The sequence below is a fragment of the Oryza brachyantha genome, chromosome 5, assembly GCF_000231095.2.
Source record: "Oryza brachyantha chromosome 5, ObraRS2, whole genome shotgun sequence".
In the NCBI taxonomy this organism is placed as follows: domain Eukaryota; kingdom Viridiplantae; phylum Streptophyta; class Magnoliopsida; order Poales; family Poaceae; genus Oryza; species Oryza brachyantha.
The window spans coordinates 15834711-15855987 of NC_023167.2; the positions used below are offsets into that span (position 1 = coordinate 15834711).

At 38.4% G+C, this 21277-nt stretch overlaps 3 protein-coding genes across 4 annotated transcripts; 1 reads left to right on the top strand and 2 right to left on the bottom strand.

The window, feature by feature from the left end:
• Window positions 1-105: 105 nt before the first annotated feature.
• Window positions 106-3869, bottom strand: LOC102705916 (protein BREAST CANCER SUSCEPTIBILITY 1 homolog). Its single transcript, XM_015837154.1, has 11 exons — window positions 3759-3869; window positions 3239-3496; window positions 3060-3160; window positions 2476-2662; window positions 2277-2383; window positions 2072-2164; window positions 1882-1968; window positions 1639-1771; window positions 1297-1462; window positions 985-1109; window positions 106-680 (listed from the first exon to the last, which is right to left on the bottom strand). Exons 1-11 carry the CDS (start codon window positions 3867-3869, stop codon window positions 315-317), a joined length of 1734 nt encoding a protein of 577 aa, XP_015692640.1. The 3' UTR covers window positions 106-314.
• Window positions 3870-7871: 4002 nt separating this feature from the next.
• Window positions 7872-10826, bottom strand: LOC102705254 (60S ribosomal protein L24-like). 2 transcript variants are annotated; one of them, XM_006654496.2, is made up of 6 exons: window positions 10757-10826; window positions 9884-9925; window positions 9650-9725; window positions 9468-9569; window positions 8623-8771; window positions 7872-8217 (listed from the first exon to the last, which is right to left on the bottom strand). In XM_006654496.2, the coding sequence occupies exons 2-6, from the start codon at window positions 9892-9894 to the stop codon at window positions 8070-8072; spliced, it is 486 nt and encodes a 161-aa protein (XP_006654559.1). In that variant the 5' UTR covers window positions 9895-9925; window positions 10757-10826; the 3' UTR covers window positions 7872-8069. The 2 variants fall into 2 exon arrangements, with proteins under 2 accessions (XP_006654559.1, XP_006654560.1); XM_006654497.2 differs by having other exon boundaries at window positions 9884-9921; window positions 10757-10821.
• A 1586-nt stretch (window positions 10827-12412) lies between these two features.
• On the top strand, window positions 12413-13032 carry LOC102705720. Its single transcript, XM_006654498.1, has 3 exons — window positions 12413-12515; window positions 12642-12700; window positions 12904-13032. Exons 1-3 carry the CDS (start codon window positions 12413-12415, stop codon window positions 13030-13032), a joined length of 291 nt encoding a protein of 96 aa, XP_006654561.1.
• The last annotated feature ends 8245 nt before the right edge of the window (window positions 13033-21277 follow it).

The following is a 21277-nucleotide window of genomic DNA, read 5'->3' on the forward strand; positions in this document are numbered from 1 at the left end:
GAGTTTGTGACTTTTCGCTTAGAACAAGCATGGTCGTGTACCTTACGGTGAGTTATATCGGAAGCAAAGGTTGAAAAATAAACTATGATACTAATAGAGCTAGAATTCTCGTATCCTGCATATCAGGCTAACCATATGTGGCAGAAGTCAATGTAGGAATTCAGCTACTGTTTATACAAAATTTTCGACCTACAGTGCCAAAGATTTGATGCAGGCACTGCCAAAAACACCTACAAGATTGACAACAGGTAACTACGGACATGGTTACCTTGTACAAACGCAGCATTACATTACACATAAGGCATTACATTACATTACACATAAGGGGTGAAGTGATCCTTGTGGTTGAGAATATGGGCATCAGAAGCAGCTATGGTGTCGAACAATTTCAAATGGCTGATCACCTGAGCTCCACAGGCAGCATGCTCTATGCCCTCTTCCATCTCCTTGGGGAGATCATCAAGCAAGCTTGGGGTGAACTCCCTTGGAGCGCCCCCGTCAAAGACGAAGTATAGCGGCTCTGCAGGAGCTTTCTCCAGATTTTCACGCACCGAATGTGAGCCGCTTATCTTCAGTACCTGCCCCCCTGCAGCTGCGATCAGGTTCTGTATGTGTTTTCTGTCGTCAGGGTTTATGTAGGCGCTGAGGCAAAAATTCAGTCCCGAGAACAGCTTCTGTGCCTGCTATAGCATCACATTATCGTCATGGAGTGTGGCGGTAGAAAATCTTTTCGAAAGAACAAAATGTCGCAAAGTTTGTGGAACATATGGAGTTATGGTCCAGGAAGCATCCAGATATACACCTTGACATTGAACAGTGATATGTAAAAAGTATTCTAATGCATTACTGTACCAAGTTGTGGACTTGTAAGTGAATATTACTGATAATAGATTTGCAAATCAAATTCTTAAACTCATAAAACTGACAGCCTACGATAGTTTTCACTGCATAAGTTTAATCTTATAGCCAGACATGTATACATACCCCTTCAGAAGCTTGATTTCTTCCTTTCTTGTTTCCACCAATTGATGTGCGTGAGTCATGGCTAAATCTCAACTCAAAGGAACTTTCTGGACTTGGAATCAACTCTTCCATTGAATTCATAATCCCTAAAAGAGCAATGCGAAGGAATTCACCTTAGGAATAGATAATGCTATTCAGATTTATGATAAGTAAACCTTGAATGACCTTAAGGATACTTAGCCATATCAAACAAATTAAACATACAGGAATAAATGTTCAAATTAGAGCGCTAATAGAAATAGAGAACTGTAGGGAAGATAGCTCAATACTGACACCCAATCGTGAGAACCCATTTTCCAAACAGTAGAGCCATCAGGACCTCATATGATCGGCTACATGCACTATCACCACTTTTGCCAACAATAACATGGGTCACATTTTCAGTCCATTCGTTGGCAACGGTTGCATTGGTCCAAGATGCAAACTCCTTCAAGGAATCCTGCTTGAATAACATAAATTGCATTTAACACAAGCTGGAACGGAAGAAGAAACTTATAAATGTAGCAGACCATTCACTATGCTGAATTTCTCCATGAAGCAGGACTAGAGCATTATTTGTCCATAAACGTGTTCATCACACAAAAAATGACGGTTGTTACTTCACACTTATGTTACCTTCTCGGATGGACTTAAAGCTGAACCAAGCAAAACCCACAGATCCGAAGGGCAGTTTCTTTCTGTGTAAAGGTGATTTTGCTTTTGTTTCCTCCAGTCTTCAGTGTAAATTACTTCCTTGTCCAAATATTGGCTGGAATGATCAAGTAAAACACAGACATATGGAATGGAAGACTTACAATTGGTCCAAGATTCAGGAACCTTAAAGGCACCTCACAAGAAAGTTCAGGACAGATCGCATACCCCTGAGGAAAGGAAGCACATGAAGTGTCCGGTTGATCTATTTCCCTTTTATGAACAGCAGAAATTCCCTCTTTGGCTGAACTTTGTCTGGAACAACAAAAAACAGAAGATAATTTTACAGTAACTGTTAGTTATTTCATAAAATTACTAGAAAGTGTCTCCCAAAGGCAGTGGAAGAAAGGTCATATACCTTTGAGGCAAAGAACTTGATATGTTCCGTTGATCTATTATACAATCTTTCCTTTCACAACCAGTGGAATTTCTTTGTTCGATTGATGATTGACTTGAATACAGAAATGAGGCACAAATGCAAATGAAGGATCAATGATACCACAACTTTTATATAACCTTCCAAGAAAGCAAGAAGCTTGAATAGAAATCCCATATTCACTAACCTCTGTGAGATGGAAGAAGAATTGCCATTCTCCTTTGTTGGTGAGCTTACCTTATCACATGGTAGTGCCTCGGATGCATGTTCTGGGCACATAACAAAACAATTATCCTGAAATATGAAAAAATAGGCCCCCTTAGAACTTAGAACATCAGAGTAGTGACAATGGAAGGATCAATCACATGATTTCCTGAAGAGCTTACAACATCCCAGCGGCAATCCAATGTCATCACTGCACATGGAACATGATAGCTCCTATTGCAATGCTTATAATAACACCCAAGAGCTGCTCCTGGATGCCTGCATCTGGTGCACTTCAACTTTGAGGCACGACTTATTTCCATCTCCATGTTCACAACAGTGTCACCTTTGTAATATACTCTTGGGGCCCTTCACAAAACAAAATAAGGAAAGATAAATATTTTTTTCCAATAAATAGACCATTTTTTGAGAGAACTAACTACTGTGTACTGTTGCACAGGATTGTATAAATATAGTATATAATGTATAAAGCTACATATACCAAAAAAAACAAATAGTCCTCAAATCTAAAGAACTGTATAAACTATCACATGAGATCAATCAAGCATCTACATACAAAATGCATGCTAGTCTTACATAACAACCTGAGAAGATATTAAGCTAATAATTATACAAGGGCCCAGATTCCAAAAATAAATAAAAGGGTCCAACATCCTAGTATATTAAATCTGAAATGGAACAGCATGATGATAAATCTAAATCACATTGAATAGACATAAAGAGTTAAAACTATAACGAGACTTACCACTCCATGCATTTCTTATGGACATAGATGATATCTGATGGGCTGTCATTGTCACTGGACACAAGCTTTCCCTTTCGATAATGCACCATTGGACCATGAAACTGAAAGGGAAAAGTGAGGTCTTTTAATGTCAGCAAGGGTTAAGAAGCCCTGAAAAGATAATGTAAATAATAGTTCACCTGACTTGTTCTAAATGAATGGCAGAAAATGCATTCATCTTCAAATAAGTTGATGGGTGTTTGTAGTCTCTTGAATCCAGTAGCACTTCTGTTGTCTTTTGACATGCCAGCATTGCCATGTTTTCTAGGTGTGTTGGTGTGTCTATCAGAATGCTCATGCAGTCCACTGTTGTTTAGACTAACAGAAGGCGATGAAACTTCATTTGGATCTGCCATATTTTTCTCATTTGAACCCTTTGCAGGCAATGCTCCCTTGTTCTATAATATAAAAAGGCATATACTCAGACTGTTGAGTATGCATCCAAATAGCATGGACCTTTTTGCATTCTATGCAATTCAGGAACAAATAAAACACTTATTCTAGATATGTATTGATTCTTTCTTTTCTTTTCTTTTTTTTTTTGCATGAACTACCATTATGATGTGCACATACCTATCCTTAAGCATGGAACTATGCATGCAAATCTGCAGGACAGGGGGAAAAAAATAATTGAAATCATGGGAAAGACATATGAAATACCCTAAGAAGACATGATTTACTCAGAGACCTACTTTCCCTAGTCAACGAATTGCTGTCCATATGAATTCTTTGAAGAATCTCAAGATTAGTTACTGCTGCTACTTTCTCCATATACACTGGACGGCGCTGGCCATTGTGGCCGTAATCTACAAGCTAGGCAGCATGAGATTTATAGGGTGAAGCTGATAGCAACAGTTAGTCTTAACATAAACTAAATAGCTTCTCCAGATTAATTGATTCATCTAATCATGAATAATCTTGTTTCAGGAATAAAAGAAGATGAGTTCAAGTTGGAATAATGAAATCCATCTAGAGGCCATTTGCAAAGAAAATTGTTGAACAAATCAGGTTGCGTTTATAGCTCCGGCGCTGATACAATGCAGCCCCGATTTACGGGTAGGATGGGTAATGAACTGTCACCATATTCACAACAGATTTAGCTGCAGCATGTGCTTGAAGAGCAGTAATAAGGCAAAGAAAAGTTAAATGAGCGACAGGAGAAGGCTCTACGTTCGTGCGGGGCATTTGATTATCTCCTCCTACTTCAGTTGATCGCAGCAAAAGAGTGACAACAACACAACAAAATCTGACAATCGTCCGTGCATGTACTCCAGATGAGCTGAATGCAGCTTGTCGAGTGGAGACTCGATGCAGCAAGCAGCGCTGCAGAGTGATGTAGTGGAGTACTAGTATTCAAAGTAGAACAGTAGCGACAGGGGTGAGGAAAACCGAGCCGCCGCCGCCGCCGGAGACGGGACGGAGGGAGAAACGAATGAAACGGCTCGCTGGGTCAGAATGGAGGGGAGGGGGGGGGGGGGTGGAGGAGGGCAGCGCTCACCTGGTCGGCGAGGTGGCCGCGATACCTCTCCCTCCCTCCGCGGCGGCTACGGCCTCGTCGACGCCTCAGGCAGCATCACCGCGTGAGCCGGGCTGGGCTGGCAGTAAATGGCAGTGGCGGCAGTGAGACGAGGGGGATGAGGGGATCCACGGCAGCGACTGTGGTGCAGTGGCGATGAGGGGGTAGAGCGCGAGAGACGAGGCGGTTGGAGTCGCAGGAGGAAGAAGACGAAGAAGCGATCCTTTTGCCCAAACCCACCAGTCACCCCATATACAGGGCAACAGGTGAATTGCAATAGTTTATGATTAAAACATTTTTATTTATGTTTTTATGTTATTCTTAATATCCTTTTATTTGATATTAATTAGGTGTCATATAAAAATTTTTTGATGACATGGCAAGAATTTAATTAGGAAAGAGAAGAGAACACTTTCATCCTACTGAAAGGCTCTTTTTTTTCCTATGTCGTTAACTTTTAAATCTACATGTGACATCCTGACTCAATATAGCCTACGTGGCACATGCGAGCTGGGTGCGCATGTTTAGTATCATTTAGCAATAGTAAAACCAACTTATAAGGTCTCACCCCTCTAACCATATCACTCTCGGGATGACTCTTTTACACTAAGCAATGACGAAAGTGTAAGTAGAGTGGTATGTGTAAGTAGGTCACCCGTCGGTTGGGCTAGGCTACATGGTTCTTGAGGCAGCATGTTACACTAAGTTGGATTGTTTGTTTTATTTAAATTTTTATATACAAAATTTATAATCATACTTAAAGTTCTTATAATAACAAATTATATTATAACAAAATAATTAATAATTATATATTCTTAAATAAAATAAATGGTCAAATATGGACCTAAAAGTCACAGATATCATATAGAAAAATGAGGGAGTAATAATTACTTATAGATTATTTAATATAGACTACATAAGATGTTAAAAGATTTTTTAGCCACTTGAGTGATTAATTTTTAAAGAGTGAAGTGCACCAGCGATCTCTAAACTTGTGTGTATGTGTCATCTAAGTCCCTAAACTCTCAAAATGTATTTTTGGTCTCCGAACTTGTCTGAGGTGTCATACAGGTCCAAACCGGCTCCGACCCGCTCCAACCGCTGACGTGTCATGCCACGGTGGCGCCTATGTGTTGGTGGGGCCATATGAGTGTTTTATTTTTTAATATTATTCTGTTATATTTTAATCTATTAAGATGAATTATATACAAAGTACTAGCTGGTTATATTCAGCGTTTCATTTTTGAATATTATTCGGTTATATTTTACCTAAAGTTCATGTTTATGGGGACAAATATAAACTTTATGTGTGCTATATTTTATCATTTTACGTGCGCTAATTAGTCAAACAATATGGGCTGTTGCGAATTAACGTACCCAATACACACTCTTGTTGCTGCCATTGATCCAACCAAATTCTCGACTTTTGCAACCAATGATAGAGAAATAATTTTGCAGTCATATATGTAGGTACTGCAGAAGAAAAATGCAAGCGATAGCAGGAACCACGTAATACATTTTAAAAATCAAAATATGTAAATCTTTAGTTAATTTAGGGTACTTATTTCTAAGTCAAATTGCATGACAGCGGGACATCAAACGAAATACCGTGGAAAAGAACAATAACCCATACAATACTTCAGTGTAAGTTGTATCTAGCATGTGGGACCCACGTGGCCCCACGTCCCCATCAACACGTAGGCGCCACCGTGGCATGCCGCGTCGGCGGATGGAGCGGGTCGGAGCCGGTTTGGATCTATATGACACTCCAGACAAATTCGGTGACCCAAAAATATATTTTGAGAGTTCAGGGACCTAGATGACACATGCACACAAGTCTAAGAACCGCTGATACACTTTACTCATTTTTAAATTTTAAATCAATTAAATTTTCTTTCTAGGCGTTTTATTGGCTCTAAAATCATTAAGATAATTAAAATCATAAAAATCAGTATAAAAATATTTATATTATGTTATAAAATTTAAATCTTATAAATACTAAATATTTTAGGACGGTGGAATTAATCACTAAGTTCCTCTCACATTACAATCTCAGTTTCATGGAGGAAGACAGTAGTAGTGGTGAATAAAAAAGCAAGTTATGAGGAAAAAAGTCCATTCTACTCCCAACTATTTTAATGGGCAATTAGTTTCCTAGACCATTTTCTGGGTTCATTTTACATTACGAAATGTTGAAAACGGATTAATTTACTCTCCAACACTATTCTATTTTTTTCTCTATATAAGTCATGCATTATAACTTACGTCTCACCAATTCTTAAGAATTATTCAAATTATTTATATAGATTGGAAGCACTAATTTAAACATCATTATTTCAAAGTTCAAGCAAATAGTTATAAAAAAAATTAGAAATACTTTTAAAACTTTGATATTGGTGTCACCTATGGCTCTTAAAAATTAACTTAAAATACAATTTGTATTAGCAGTAACAAAAAAAAAAGGAAATGGTACTGAGCTGTGAACTGCTCTATTTTCAGTAGTGCGCAAGAATAAAATGAGCCAAAAAATATTTTTAAGGGGTTAAGTGATCTAAGTTAGTTTAGGAAAGAAAAATGGATTTTTTTTCCTCTAACAATGCTGAGAAACCTGGTCTTTCCTGCGACCTTTTACGTGTGCTGTTGGCTCAGGAGGGGACTTTGGTACCTGCGCGTCGCTTACGGTCGTCGCATCGCAGACATCTGATGACGCAATGCTTTTTATCACCTCTATCGATTGAAAGTTGCTTACGTTTATATACTAAAATTTAAAATCTTAACTTTAAATTTGAAGTTAATTTTTTTAAAAAAATATCACAGTTTATTTTTCAACCTTAGCTTTTAGATCACTTTGAACATATATATATATATATATATATATATATATATATATATATATATATATATATATATATATAATCATTCGCAAATTATTTTCCGCTTGTAATTATACTGTTTATCTTTCCCTCAAAAAAATGGAAAGATGAACACCTGTATTCCTATGATTTTCTTAAACTATATGTTCTAAAAGAACCCACAGGATTGATTGCTAGGGTTTTGGATTGCCTAAGAGACTAATACAAAACTATTCTAAATTATTTTCACTAAACATAAGTTACCAGTCAAAATCACTTCGAAGCCACTAACAGGATTTATCGTACAACGGTACCATCCATTCAGAGTGAGAATTCGGAATTAGTTGAAACATAGATGAGAACGTGGAAAATGTCCAGCAGCATCAAAACTTCTCAGGAAACAGGAACACAACATAAAACAACAACCATGCCCCACATAGCAATTCAGCTTCATGATATTTTCTCCTGTGGCGATGATAAAACATTCAGCAGCCATGCTAATTTAAACAGATGTTCTACAAAGTAGCTTTTTGATTTTGACGAGATGCCATTTTAGACAACTTAAGAGAACCGCACGACCCTCTCCTAGGATGCATGAAACGTTCAGCGCTTTCCACCACCACCACCAATCTTTGGGCCTTTGGAACCCCTTGGAGCAGCGCCCTTCGACTGCGACTTCTGGGACTTGGCTACCTCAGCCTTCTTGGCCTTCTTTTCATCCTTGGTCTTCTTGATGCGCTCCTTGATCTCACTGCACAATGCACAAGGTCAGATGATTGTGTCCTTTAGCATCATTAGAGTATATGTTTCGAGAGCCCCGCTCTAATGCAAAATGAAATAGGGGATTGCGCATGACTACGAACAGAAAACGCAGCGACAGCAGAATGCCAAGAAGGATAGGTAGCATCTGTTGCATTGCACTATGCAGTGGACCAGAGTATAGGTAGCAAAAGAAGAGAAAACTGATTGACATAACAACTACTGCAGTGAACAAATCAAATTGTAACAGGTATAGAGTTGCAATGCTTATTCCAAGGGTGGAGACTTGTTGGTATCAGACATCATTTAAACTGCCATCACTTAGAAAAACAAGTAAATATTACCAGAACACTATGCTTGCAACTTGTGCATATAATTATATAACCAAAGAGCATACCGAAGAGCAGCTTCCCTAGCAGCATCACGAACTTCAGGCTTTTCAGCTCTCTTCTTTTGGATGGCTTCCAATGAAGCACCAACAATTGACCTAGAGTATGGCTTCTTGGTAGTGCGACGCCTCTTCTTGACAGCTTCAGCATGGATATCCTAAACACAAAATTGGGAAAAGATGTAAACAGGAGATCAATTCTGATTGGATGCCATGTATAACATACATGACTGCATGTAATAAGGAATTAGGGATGGACCTACAAAGAGGACAATATAATGCACTAAGGGACTCATCATTTGGCTTTTCCAAGGAAAAAGCAAAACAACATTTGCAAACGAAAAATAATTTGTGAATGAAAGTTTTATATACATGTTCTTAGCGATCTAAAAGCTAATGCAAAATCAACTCTAAATTTAAGATCGAAAATTCAAAATTTGGCTTATAGGCATAAGCAGAAGCGAAAAGATGAGGCCCTAACACAGACATAACTATAGAAGTGTCCAGATGTACAATCTTTACATGTGCATGCAATGATGCAAACACTGCAAGATGCTTATTGGAAGAAAAAAATGACGTTTGCAGTTGCATGGTAAAAACTAATCACACTCCTGAATGCTGATATTTACACTCAATCACGAAACAGAAGTTTACTTGAACCCAGATTCAATAGCTTAAGGACAAAATAGCTTAGCATTTAAATTACAACACAATGTTACAAAATTCAATGCTCATCTCAGCTGAACCCAGCAAATTTAAGAAGTAACAATCAGCAAAAGAGAAGTTAAGTTCATGCAGTTAGTGAGCATGTACATATAAAAAGGAAAATGCCAGCCGAAATCCTGTAACACTACCTTCTTGTGCTGCTTCCTGTACATGGCTGTCCAGGTAAGCTTTGCAGGCTTCAGGCGGTTGTGGAAGTAGCGCTTGCATTTTGAGTTTGCAAAAAGGAAGACCTGTGGAATATACCCAACACTTGTTAAACAACCTTCTAAGCATGCAGATATCCTGGCATTGAATGCATTAACCATCTAACCTGTGAATCAGCACGAATAAACCGAATGCCCTTCCCTGGATAAATCTTCTGACCACTAAAACGGCAAAGCTCTGTCCTGAGAGACGAAAAAAAGGATTACTTGAAATATCTTCTAGATATAGAAGACAAGTCATTGGACTAATATTTGACACTAATCTTATACTACCATTAACGAAACAACATAGCCTAAACATGCACATTTTGAAACAACACAAATATACACAGCAAACTTACTTGAGGACCATCTTCTCAGCTTAAACCTTCACAAAGTCCTGCCTAATTTCAAAGAACCGGAGAAAAAGGAATGAGCATCGAGAAAACAAAATCATACAGAGGTAAGCACAGAACATTAGAGTCCACATCAAGTTACCAACAGTGAAAAGACATGGTAATCAAATCAAATTTAGCTGCTAAAAATATAGGGACTAAACAGGCAACAGAAACACAAATGAGCTAGCTCCTGCTGCAAGGGTACTCTAATATAACCGCAAAAGCCATCGCGCCTGAGTGCAAGTGTGCAACACACACAAGGCTCTTTCAAATGATCAAATCACCCAAGAGACCCCAAAATACCACACCGATCCGAATGCGCATCGAATTGCCATACACAACTATGCAATCCAAAACCCCAGGAAGGGGTAAACTGTCGGGCGACTACTGGCAGAAGAGACTTGACAAATCTCCCCTGCAAAGCGGGTTCCCTGGTCCATGTTGCACACAAATGGAATAGGTAGCTACGCCATCACAACAGCTATAGCGCCTCAGTTCCGGTGCTTTCCCTGCCGTCTAGGAAATCTAGATTCCACTGACGAACCGCAGCTAGTTGTCGTAAATCAGATCAAACGGGATCACTACATACGCAAGAAAACCGGAATCCTTCACAGAAGTTAGCTACGGACGTATGCAGCATGCGTCGCACTACACTGCGTCAAGATCAACTACAAAGTGCAAGAAACAAGAAACCATCTCCATCTACAAGGTCGTCCTGATGCTAGTTTCTCGAGAGAAATGGAACAACAGCATTGCGATAGAGCGTAGAGAAACGGAGAGAAACTAGCGGCTCGGTGATGGGGAGGAGAGGAGAGGAGTAGCATTTCGACGTGATACCTCCGGAGCTCAGCCGGCAGCGAGGCGGCGGCGGCGCGGGAGGGGGGAACGGAGGGAGCAGCGTGCGGCGCTGGCTCCGCGAGGGTTTCTTATGAGACGAGGAAGATGACGAGTGGGCCGGGCCTCGAAAAAATGGTAACGAGTAAACGTGGGCCGAAATCCATCGGCACATGGGCCGTGCGATCAAACCCTATGCATAGCAGGCCATGGCCCATTATTCTCACATCTGCTCAGCCACTTTTTCCTTTTCTTTTACCAGTATAAAATATGCGCGTGCTAGTGTGCTACCTGGCTGGCGGATCCAGAAAAAAATATTAGGAGGGGCCAGACAAAAGAGATCTGCTTTTAGCCCTTCTTTCTCTTCAGTAATATTAGAAATGTTGTTGCGAAGGCTAAAGGGGCTTCAATGGTGCAGATCAGCCCCTGCCCGGTAGCAATAGCATTAAACGGTTCCAAAAGATAATTAGTGCTTATCTTGTTTAATAAATAGGAGATAATATTTTTATTAGTATAAAAAACAACAAACAATTGATGCCCAGTGTTTTATGGTGGTTCTTACCTCTAAATGGCTGGCAAAATCAAGAATGTTAATCAACATTTCTTTTTATCGACTAAGTTTTACAACAAGTGGTATTATAGCCCTGTTTTAGCATTGGATCAAGTTGACATTCGAAAGAACAAACACAAGGTGCGATCGTGCATCGATAGATATTGTCGGTCATGGTGACTAATTGTCGGTGACAAAAAGGACATGGCTAGGTCGCGGCAATACCACAAGACGATGCTGAAGGCAACGAGACATATTGGAGTACTCTAAAAGGACTCTAAAATTGTTATTCATTTTACTCTTCCATTAATACACAGGCTGCAAAAATGCAAACTACTATTTAAATGACAGTTTTAGAGCTGCCTAAATAACTGCCAAAATAAACTAGAACATAATGGTGATAAGAGAAATATATAAATTCCTAGATAAAAAATGACAGTATGCCTAACAACAGAACCTAGAACCATCTTCATTATCTCAAAAAAAATCATACAAATTACCATACATGCTAATATACACTCGACGCACAACTTAATTAGATCAGAGGAACATACCGATATAGCTAAGCCCTACAAAGAGTCCAAAAAGGCAGTACTGCACATTGCATCCATCCACTGCCACCTTGCAAATAAATCTTCCAAATAAATCCATGTACACCTTCGGCTGAAAAGGAAATAACTTATGAGGATGAATGTGGATAATATCCTCCATCTAAAAAAACACTTTACGAGGATAAGCGTGGATAATGTCTTCTATTTAAATAAGAAACAATTTATGAGGATGAAGATGGATAATACCCTTCGTCAAAAAAAGAAACAACTTATGAGGATGAATATGGATAATACCCTCCGTCAAAAAAAGAAACAACTTATGAGGATAAATGCGGATATCATGGTGTCCAGATTCATCCCTGTTTTCTTTCTCTGTACTAGTGATGTGAAAATTGACCTTTTAAGAGAGAGAATAGCAAAATGGAAAGAGCCGACCGTTTCCTAGCATGTAGTCCAACTATAAAACCCCAAGCTAGTCCACCACCTGCCACTCACCACTGGCATCCATCCATCTTCTCCTGATCACACAGCAAGAACCGGGTAGCACCAAGCTCCTGCATGGGCCGCAGAATGGGGAGGCGGCTGGGTGACATCATTGCCCTCCTAGCTCTCGCCTTCATCCTCCTCTTTCCTGTCCTGGTCTCCTCGGTGCCCACGTCGAGTAAGCTTCCTCCACACCATGGATCTCTTTCCTTCATGGCTAGTGATTTCCTCTCCGTGAGTTCTTAATGTGTGTTGGTTTATCATATCTGATTGTGATTTTTTGTGGGTTGATTCGTTCTTGAAGGAAGCCTGCACTTGAGTAGTCAACAGCAACACCCGTCGTCTTTGAACCTCTCTGCAGATGTAAATCTTTCTCATCTACTGCATTATTTAATGCCCCTTGTGATTCAATTTATATTGTTGTTCTTGCAAAATTGCAAATATATGCTGATCATAGCTACCAGCTTGAGCCAATTCGGAAATGAGTCCATATATTTAGAGGTCTAAAATAAACTAATAATTTTGGTGACAGCAGTTTTGAACATGGCTTGTGACCGTTCATGCAGGAGACGGTGGCAGTGGCGCGAGGCTTCACTGGGAGGCAGGCGGCGAGGATGGACGTGGAGGTGAACGACTATCCAAGTCCAGGCGCCAACCGCCGCCATAACCCTCCGAGAGGTCCAGGAAGAGCATGAAATCAATCAAGCAGTTGCTTGAGCAAGCTTGTATAGTTTGATCTCTCCATCTGTTGTTAGCTATTTGGAACTCCCAAGAAATAATGCAATGTCTAATCACATAAGTTGAGCGGATGTATGTGTAATTTGGGTTGCAAGTAGTACTAGAGTAGACAGCTACCGAGCTACAACCATGGATATCGAAAATGAGGGCTGCTAGGGCATGGAATTCTATCCCATCCCCCGTCCCCCGCATGGTATGCTCTCACTCTGCCCAGCCTGATTGAACTTTGTGAGCGAGGATGGACCGTTGCACCACACTCAAGAAACAAGAGCACATCCTCACAGGGATTAAAAAAAATAGCCATGGTGATGGATCCCAAGCTCCTCGCTCGCTCCACCTCATACCGGGAATCATGACATCACCGTTAGGGCTGCCAACAAGGAGAGCTCGAGCGACCCTACTTGTCGAGGCTCGAGGTCGACACAAGGTCGAGCTAAGCCTATGTAAACTTCGAGCGGGCTCAGCTCGATCAAGCTAGAGATCATTTACCAAGCTCGGTTTATAAGTAATACAACATATTTTAAGGACAATCTCTAGATAAAATAATTAATTTATATTTAAAAATATTAATGGGATAGTGTAAAAGGAGTAAGATAAATATATCATGCCAATATATGCTAATTCATCATGCGAATATATAAAATGGCATATTTCACCAACTGGTTTATTAAATAAAAATAAAACGCCAATGCCATTAAAGCTCGGTTGAAACTTGAGCTCAGCTTGACAAAGCTCACTAACTTCAACACAAGCTTAGGTTCAACTCGTCTGGAACTCGAGACGAACCTAGCACGAGCCAAGATTGAGTAGCTCACGAGACTCGAGCTTTTTTGACAGCCCTAACCGCTGTCCTATCAGTACATAGGACGACAACATGATGTGGCTTCATATTGGCATCGTCTCATGCCATCCCCGAAGCCCCATCACCAAATCTAACTCCAACAGAGGTGGGAGGGCAGGTGAAAGGCTTGCTTGTTTAAGCTCGTTACTTAAATGAGCCAGCTTGGTTCGGCCCATTATCCTTGACAGCAAAAATGTCTACTTGTAGTTAACTTTATCTCAATTATTTCAACCTATATAGTTTTGAATTTACTATTTATCATACATTAATGTAAAAATAAACATTACCTAACAAATAACACCAAATACAAATGACTTGGATGACATTAACAAGCACTAAATTTATCAGGATATAGTGTCTTTTGTACTATCAAGCTAAACGAACAACTTGTAAACTGGCTCATTAAGCTCACGAGCTAAAATTCTACCTCGGCTCAACTCGTTATAACTATGAATTTGAGCTGATCACAGCCTGGATATACGATCTTGTTTTCCATCCCTAGTCCTGATGTATATCTATCCAAGATGGGAATTTGATGAGCAAAATAACACAACTTTTGCATCGAAGTGTTGAAACAAATTGCCAAATTAAAGTTTTTCTTTTCAGATTGCTTAAGTGCGACTGATAAACTATAGAAAACTGAACGAAACAATCAAGAGCAGTTTGCAGGTAAAATAATTAAATTTATGTTATTAGCGGTTTAAAAGCCACTGCATGCATACTGAACAATGTATGTATAATGAGAATGGAAAGTACTTTCGTGGATATTCGAAAGGCTGAAAGGACACACGGAATAGGATTACTAATTAATAATTTGTAGTGGTCAATCCAAATTATCTAGTGGTCAAAACTTTTGGCTGACCCCAACATATTATTATTAATTGGAGATTTTTATGGTACACCAAAACTTTGCGAGCCATCCATTATATATTCATTCAGGGTCTGATATTCCTCTTACCTCTTCAAGGGTAATATGCCATTCATTATATTAAAGGCTGATGAATTAAGGAAATAAGCTATATTTCCTTGATTTTAAAATATTAATTCATACCTTGAATGTATATTCTACAATATTCAGATTTTGAGCCATAATCTTATTACTAGTTTGGTCAAATAATATTTTGCATTTGGCTATTGGTTTGAGATCAAATAGTTGCTAGTTGCTACTTGTTGTTTTTTCACTTTCAAATTCATAGGGGGACATGAATCAAATAAATTTGTACATTTTGTAAAACATTTTCCTCCAATATATTTTAAATATAATTAATCCATACTCAAAAGTACAAGCAATTTTGAATTAAAATGCCAATAATATTTCACATATTGTATATATTATGAATATTACAGAATTTTCAGAATTTTTTATTTAAATTGTCTAAAAAATTTGTGACATGCAAGGCATGCAACCATGCTTGCATGCACGCTATTATTAAGTTCATAAGGATAAGTAGTGTTTTCCGTGTTTAGTAAATATAGGAGATAAGAGTTTTTATTAGGATTAAAAACACAAAACAATGGATGCTAGGATTTTGTGATGGCTCTGACCTCTCAATGGCAAAATCAGGAACGTTAATCGGTATTTCATTTTATCGGCTAACTTTTCTAATAAATGATATTAGAGCCGTGTTTCTCCGAACTAGTTACATATCCGTACATTACAATGAAACTATATTTAACAATAAAATATTTATCTTAAAGCATAAATTTTATTTCTTGCCTACGAACTTAACCAACAAGATCAGGATATCCAATGCGATGAGTAGGGATCCCATTACTACGCCAAGGTTTGGAGGTGAATTCATCTAATCTACCAGGTTGTTTCGGTGTGGAATTTCCTCACGAAATGCCAGACTGGACTCTGAGAAACTAATACCAAAACAGATCTTGCAACCACTGCAAAGAAGACAACACAGAAGATTATAGATCATGCTGAAACTGATGGGTGCAGCAGAGAGAACCTGCACTGATCTCACAGTCCACCCCTCTCTACGGCGTTACGTCGAACACGTCACATGTGTCCCTCTTATTTAAGTTTTTAGAAATTAAAAAAGATTAAATGGAGAGACTAATAGATTAGTTAGCTAAACCAAACACCACCAACGTCTAGATCTAGGGCTAGGATGGGTGAGATGCGGGGGCGTGCGGTGAGGGCGAGCCAAGCCTGGCATGCATGGGGTGTTTTTTTTTTCGTTTTTCCTTTTTTTTTTAAGTTCTGTGCGTGCGTGGGTTGTTTTTTTTTCAGTTTTCCTTTTTCATTTTCTTTTCTCGGCGAGTGTGTCTTTTTCTTTGGACGTGTGCAGTTTTTTTTTTTGTCGTTCGTTTTTTAATGACGACGCGGGACACGCTTCCCACGCAGAAGGTGTGGAAGAAATACGACTCCGCTTTTAAGTATATATATAGACATTATGACCAATAAAATACTAAGATAAACATTCTTACCATTTTATTTTATCAAGTAATGTAGTTTTAAACTTACTATTTTATCATATATTAACATAATAATAAATATGAACTAATAAACAACTTATCAAATACAAAAGGGTTGGATGTAATTAAGATGCACTAACTATATGAAAAGATATGGTGTCTTTTGTACATCGAGCCAAACGAGTGGATTGCAACTTGGCCCATTAAGCTCATGAACTAAAAATTCTAGTTCGTCTTTACTCATTGTGACTACAAATTGGATCTGATCTGAGTCATGATCTTTGAGCTTGTTTTCTACCCCTAGTCCTTATGTTTTTCTTTTCAGATTGCTTAAGTGTGGGTGATAGACCGTGGAAAAATGAGCAAAGCAAAGAAAGAAAGAAATATAGGTAAAATAAATTATATTTGTATTATTATCAGTTTAAAAGTCATTGCTCTCTACCTGTAGTGTTCCACTACCGTAATTATTATCGGTGAAAGATCCATACCGTTGTTTTAGATTTTTACTGTATAAAGTTCACGATGTACGTGTTAGTGAAACAGGTGAAACAGATCCGATCCATTATATTACAAATTAAAAATAAACGGTATAGATTAGTTGGTACCACAAATGAGTGTCGTAAAACTCATATAAGGTAACAGTACAGTGCAGTAGGAAAAATCTCCGACGCTGTCTGGCTTTGTCCATGGGCGCCGATCGACTTTGACACACAGATTTCGCTAGCAGGCGGTGCGACTTCACCATCACAAGCACACCGCGGCTATACCATATATTGTACCATTGTCGATCATCAGTCCGGCTATAGATAGCTAGCACGCATATATATCCATCTCGTTTTCTGCACGATTGATTCTCTCGTTTAATTTCTCACCCTTTTTTTCAGTTCATCCATCCTCTTGACTTCATCAGTTCAGTAGTGGATATATATATATATATATATATATATATATGCAATCCACGTACGTAAATAATTCTACAGTATATGCAACGTTTACACGCAATTGTAGTACTTTGTTTAATCGTGAGTTATATATTAATGGGCATGTGCTGCGGCTGCCACGTATGTACACGGACGGTGCAAGATTCGTCTCTACCCACGCACGCACTGCACATGATCCGATTCCGATCGATCAGTCCGGCCAAGCTCCTGTCTGATTTAAGCGTGCGTACTTAGCCAGTAACATAATTAAACCACGTACGTACGTGTTGGATCGTTGTGGCGGGCACCGGATTCGATCCGGCCGCAGTTTCCGCAGCCAAGTCGATCGATCGATCGATGATTCCTTCAGTCCCCTCCCCCTCGCTTTCCAGCTCGATCGACGCCGGTGAAATCGGATAAAGGCCAGCAAATTAAAGGCGTCGCGCTTTTGTACCTCAAATTGAGTACAGTTTTTTTTTCATTAGTATACCAATAGATATAAAAATTCAAACCATTTATCCACTCTAATTGAAAAATTTTATATCCATTGGGTTTCGAGTAATAGGTCTCCATTGCTAGCTTTACCCCAAATTTGCATATGTTCGGAACAGGCGGTAGTGTTTCTTGTTGTTGCACTACAAATTGCAAGCGGCGTCGTGGCAGCTCTTGTTCATCCGAGTCATAGGGGACACCCGCTTAATTTGAGGCAAAATGGTTGACTTCGTGTGCTGGTAGAATTTATGGTCAATTTGGTGGTAACCACTGCAGCCAATAGCTGATTCTAAAAATATCATATCGAATTTTTGACACTTAAATAAAGCATTAAACATAGATGAACCAAAAAACTAATTGCACAGTTATAGAATAAATCTTGAGACATAATCTTTTGAGCCTAATTAGCTCATGATTAGCCATAAGTGCTACAGTAATCAACATGTGCTAATGCTGGATTAATTAGACTCAAAAGATTCGTCTCGCGGTTTCTAGGCTAGCCGTAAAATTCGTTTTTTCATTTGTGTCCGAAAACCCCTTCTAACATCCGGTCAAACATTTGACGTGATACTTCTCCCAAAAATTTTCTCAATCTATACACCACCTAATTTTGGGTGTGTGATTAGGTCATTATTTTATTTTTTTTGAGTAAATTTCACAAAACCACGGGTATTATAGATCAAATTTTAGAAAATCATAGTGTTTTTTTGTATGTAGAAAATAACCATAGGTATTATGGTCATATAGGTTCATAAAACCACAATTTTAATTAAATATGAGGTATAATATTACATGTAAAACTATGTTATATTTATAAGTTTTATTCATAAATCATCTACAAGTTGAAGCACCCTGACATTAATCATTTTATTTTTGCTATAGTATCAAGTTAAATCAGTAATATTGTAGTTTTGTGAAACTCTTCGACCATAACAACCATTATGTGTCATGTGCCATGGTTTTCTCTAACTTAGACCTGAATACATGTCATCTTATAAAATTTCCTCTCTTTTTTTGTTTTCTTTGGGTGGGAGCCCTAGTGTGGAGGGGTTATTTTGGTTTTCTCAGAATGGAAGTTCATGGAGGGAGAACGGACGATTCTATTTTAAAGCAGTAGAAAAGTATATTAATAAGTAGAAAAGTGTACTGATCAAATCAGTAACTTTTATGAAGTGGGCCTAAAAAGACTATCATGAAGTGTCCTCTTGGTCAACATGTACCCCGTCATCACTGGCCAGTGCACTTGTACACTTGTGTACTTCCAAGCTTCTAGATTACATGTTTCATGCAAAACGCTTATACATAAGTTCCTTATCTATACTTCAAAATTACTTTCTATTTTTATAATAATTACTTAAGTTATTTATATCACTAAATACCTGTCAAAAATCTTAAAATCTCTTCGGAGAAGAACATACCATAAATCTATGTGTTTTTTCTCAACAAAGATAGCAATTTGGCATGGATCGATGCGCATGCCTAAGCAATGTACGATGAGTGTGTGTGGCCGACCTCCACGAAGAAGAGCGAGAGACTCATCACGCTCATTCGTACTAGTCCAAGTGATGAGCACATACACAACTTTAATTAGTATAGAGAAGAAGCAAGCTAGATACGTAGACATGCCACGTACGACAAGTGTTGCTACATTCTCTCTGCGAAAAAAGGAAGAATATATACGCAACCATCGATCTCTCCGGTGCCATTTTGCTCACTATATCCACACATTATCCACCCATTTGGTTGGGTTCCAATGTACCATCTGAAAGTTCTTTTCTTTTGGCAGTGACATAGCCATGTCGACGTTTATCTTCTTCTGAAAAAGAAATACTCCCTCCTTCACTAAATGTTTAACACCGTTATAAACGTTTAGCTGTTTGTCTTATTCAACTTTTTTCTCAAATATGTAAAGCTATATACATACATAAAAGTATATTTAACAATAAATAAAATGATATAAAAATAATTAATAATTATATAAAATTTTTAAATAAGACGAACAGTAGTAGAAAAAAGAAACATACATAGGGAGTATATAATGGTTCGTTCGGTTAGGAATTTTAACCTATGTAAAAATAAAGGAATATGAATGTACTATGCACCTACCATGGATTTTTCTAAGACATTTGAGTGGATGCAAAATTTCTATGCAAAGAATTTTTTCCCTGGTTTTCTATATTTTATTTCTACAATTCGCATGGCACTCACAAGAATCCATCCTTAGGGATCCAAATGATTCATGTCTCTTTCAAATTGGCTCTTTTGGTTTAGAGAATTTTCAAAGAAAAACATAAGAATAGAATCGTTTACTACAAAAATGTTGTAAAATTTATGAGTTAATGAATTTCTTTATAAATGGGTCCCATGTATAAGTTATCAACTGGGTGGAGCCTCCTCGGTTGTTGCTTGGGCTCAATACCTGTCTCGTACTATATATAGTGGGTTTATCGGTAATCGTGGTGAAAAAAGTCACACTATGTTTCGCCACTATCAACAAGAAAGACAAGATGACAAGACACTATCTCGTAGCTTTTACGTGCTATTGAGCATGTTATAGTTGACCTAATATGTATTTTGAACTAGGATATAATTATTGATCTCTGTCTAGAATTGATAGGTTGAGTCAGATGAGACATATCAATTTAAGTGCACATCTCTTTCCAATCACAAAAAAAGGGTTTAAATTGATAAACAGAGCCACGGTACACGCCGAGATCGATGGTCCATGAATACGACTCAAAACGCATATGTTTGCTTGCTTCCACTCTAAGGACATTCCCAATCCACAACACTAGATATAGTTTTCATAAACTCCCCATTATCAAGAAACTAGTACTATACACTACTTTTTCAATGCAAACATCATTATTTCACACTTCAATTTAATACTACTTATCTCACATGATGTTGTGTAGAAACCATGTCTCATCATTCTATTTCCCCATTTATTCACTTGTCACATCATTTTTTATCCTAGATAATAACTTATTTAATGTTATGGACGTCGTCCTAGTGTTATTAGGTTAGAAATGTCTAAAATGGTTTGCCAATGGACACTCCCTCCATTTTCCTTGCCCCTCCCTTTCCATTGTGCGTGACACTGTTGGTCCACAAACTTTCCATTCACACGTGCGACCATTTTAGCTTTTTTTAAATAGCAACACGTGCGACCCAACGCGTTGTCATGAGGCTGACAACGATTTTATTTATTTTTTTCGAGTGTGTAGTTTAGCCATGCCACTTGTCGCCGCCCGGTTGGTCGACGGCCACTGCAGAAAAGATTAATCTGAAAATTGTACTAGTACAGCAATATGCAGACATGCATGCAGTCATCTATCAGCTCCATGACTGCATCCACTAACTCAAATTAAGAGAAGAAAATTTCTTAACTCTAAGTGACAACACCAGATCATGATAAAAAAAGGCATGTACTACTAATTAACCTTTCTGGGGGTACATTATTAGCAGCAACATGCATGCATCTGCGCCAGTAATTGCCTAACTTTATGCATGTCAAATCTT

Bases quoted from the DNA above. Each gene is read 5' to 3' on its own strand.
- LOC102705916 (XM_015837154.1), bottom strand. From the start codon at position 3,869: ATGGAGAAAGTAGCAGCAGTAACTAATCTTGAGATTCTTCAAAGAATT. The intron at 2,165-2,276 runs GTTAGTGAATAT...TCTGTATTCAAG, and splicing joins TCTTCTTCCATCTCACAGAG to TCAATCATCAATCGAACAAA. The intron at 1,110-1,296 runs GTCAGTATTGAG...TTGCTCTTTTAG, and splicing joins ATGGGTTCTCACGATTGGGT to GGATTATGAATTCAATGGAA.
- LOC102705254 (XM_006654496.2), bottom strand. The intron at 9,570-9,649 runs GTTAGATGGTTA...TATATTCCACAG, and splicing joins TTATTCGTGCTGATTCACAG to GTCTTCCTTTTTGCAAACTC. The intron at 8,772-9,467 runs GTAGTGTTACAG...TTTTGTGTTTAG, and splicing joins ACAGGAAGCAGCACAAGAAG to GATATCCATGCTGAAGCTGT.
- LOC102705720 (XM_006654498.1), top strand. From the start codon at position 12,413: ATGGGCCGCAGAATGGGGAGGCGGCTGGGTGACATCATTGCCCTCCTA. The intron at 12,516-12,641 runs GTAAGCTTCCTC...TCGTTCTTGAAG, and splicing joins CTCCTCGGTGCCCACGTCGA to GAAGCCTGCACTTGAGTAGT. The intron at 12,701-12,903 runs GTAAATCTTTCT...CCGTTCATGCAG, and splicing joins CTTTGAACCTCTCTGCAGAT to GAGACGGTGGCAGTGGCGCG.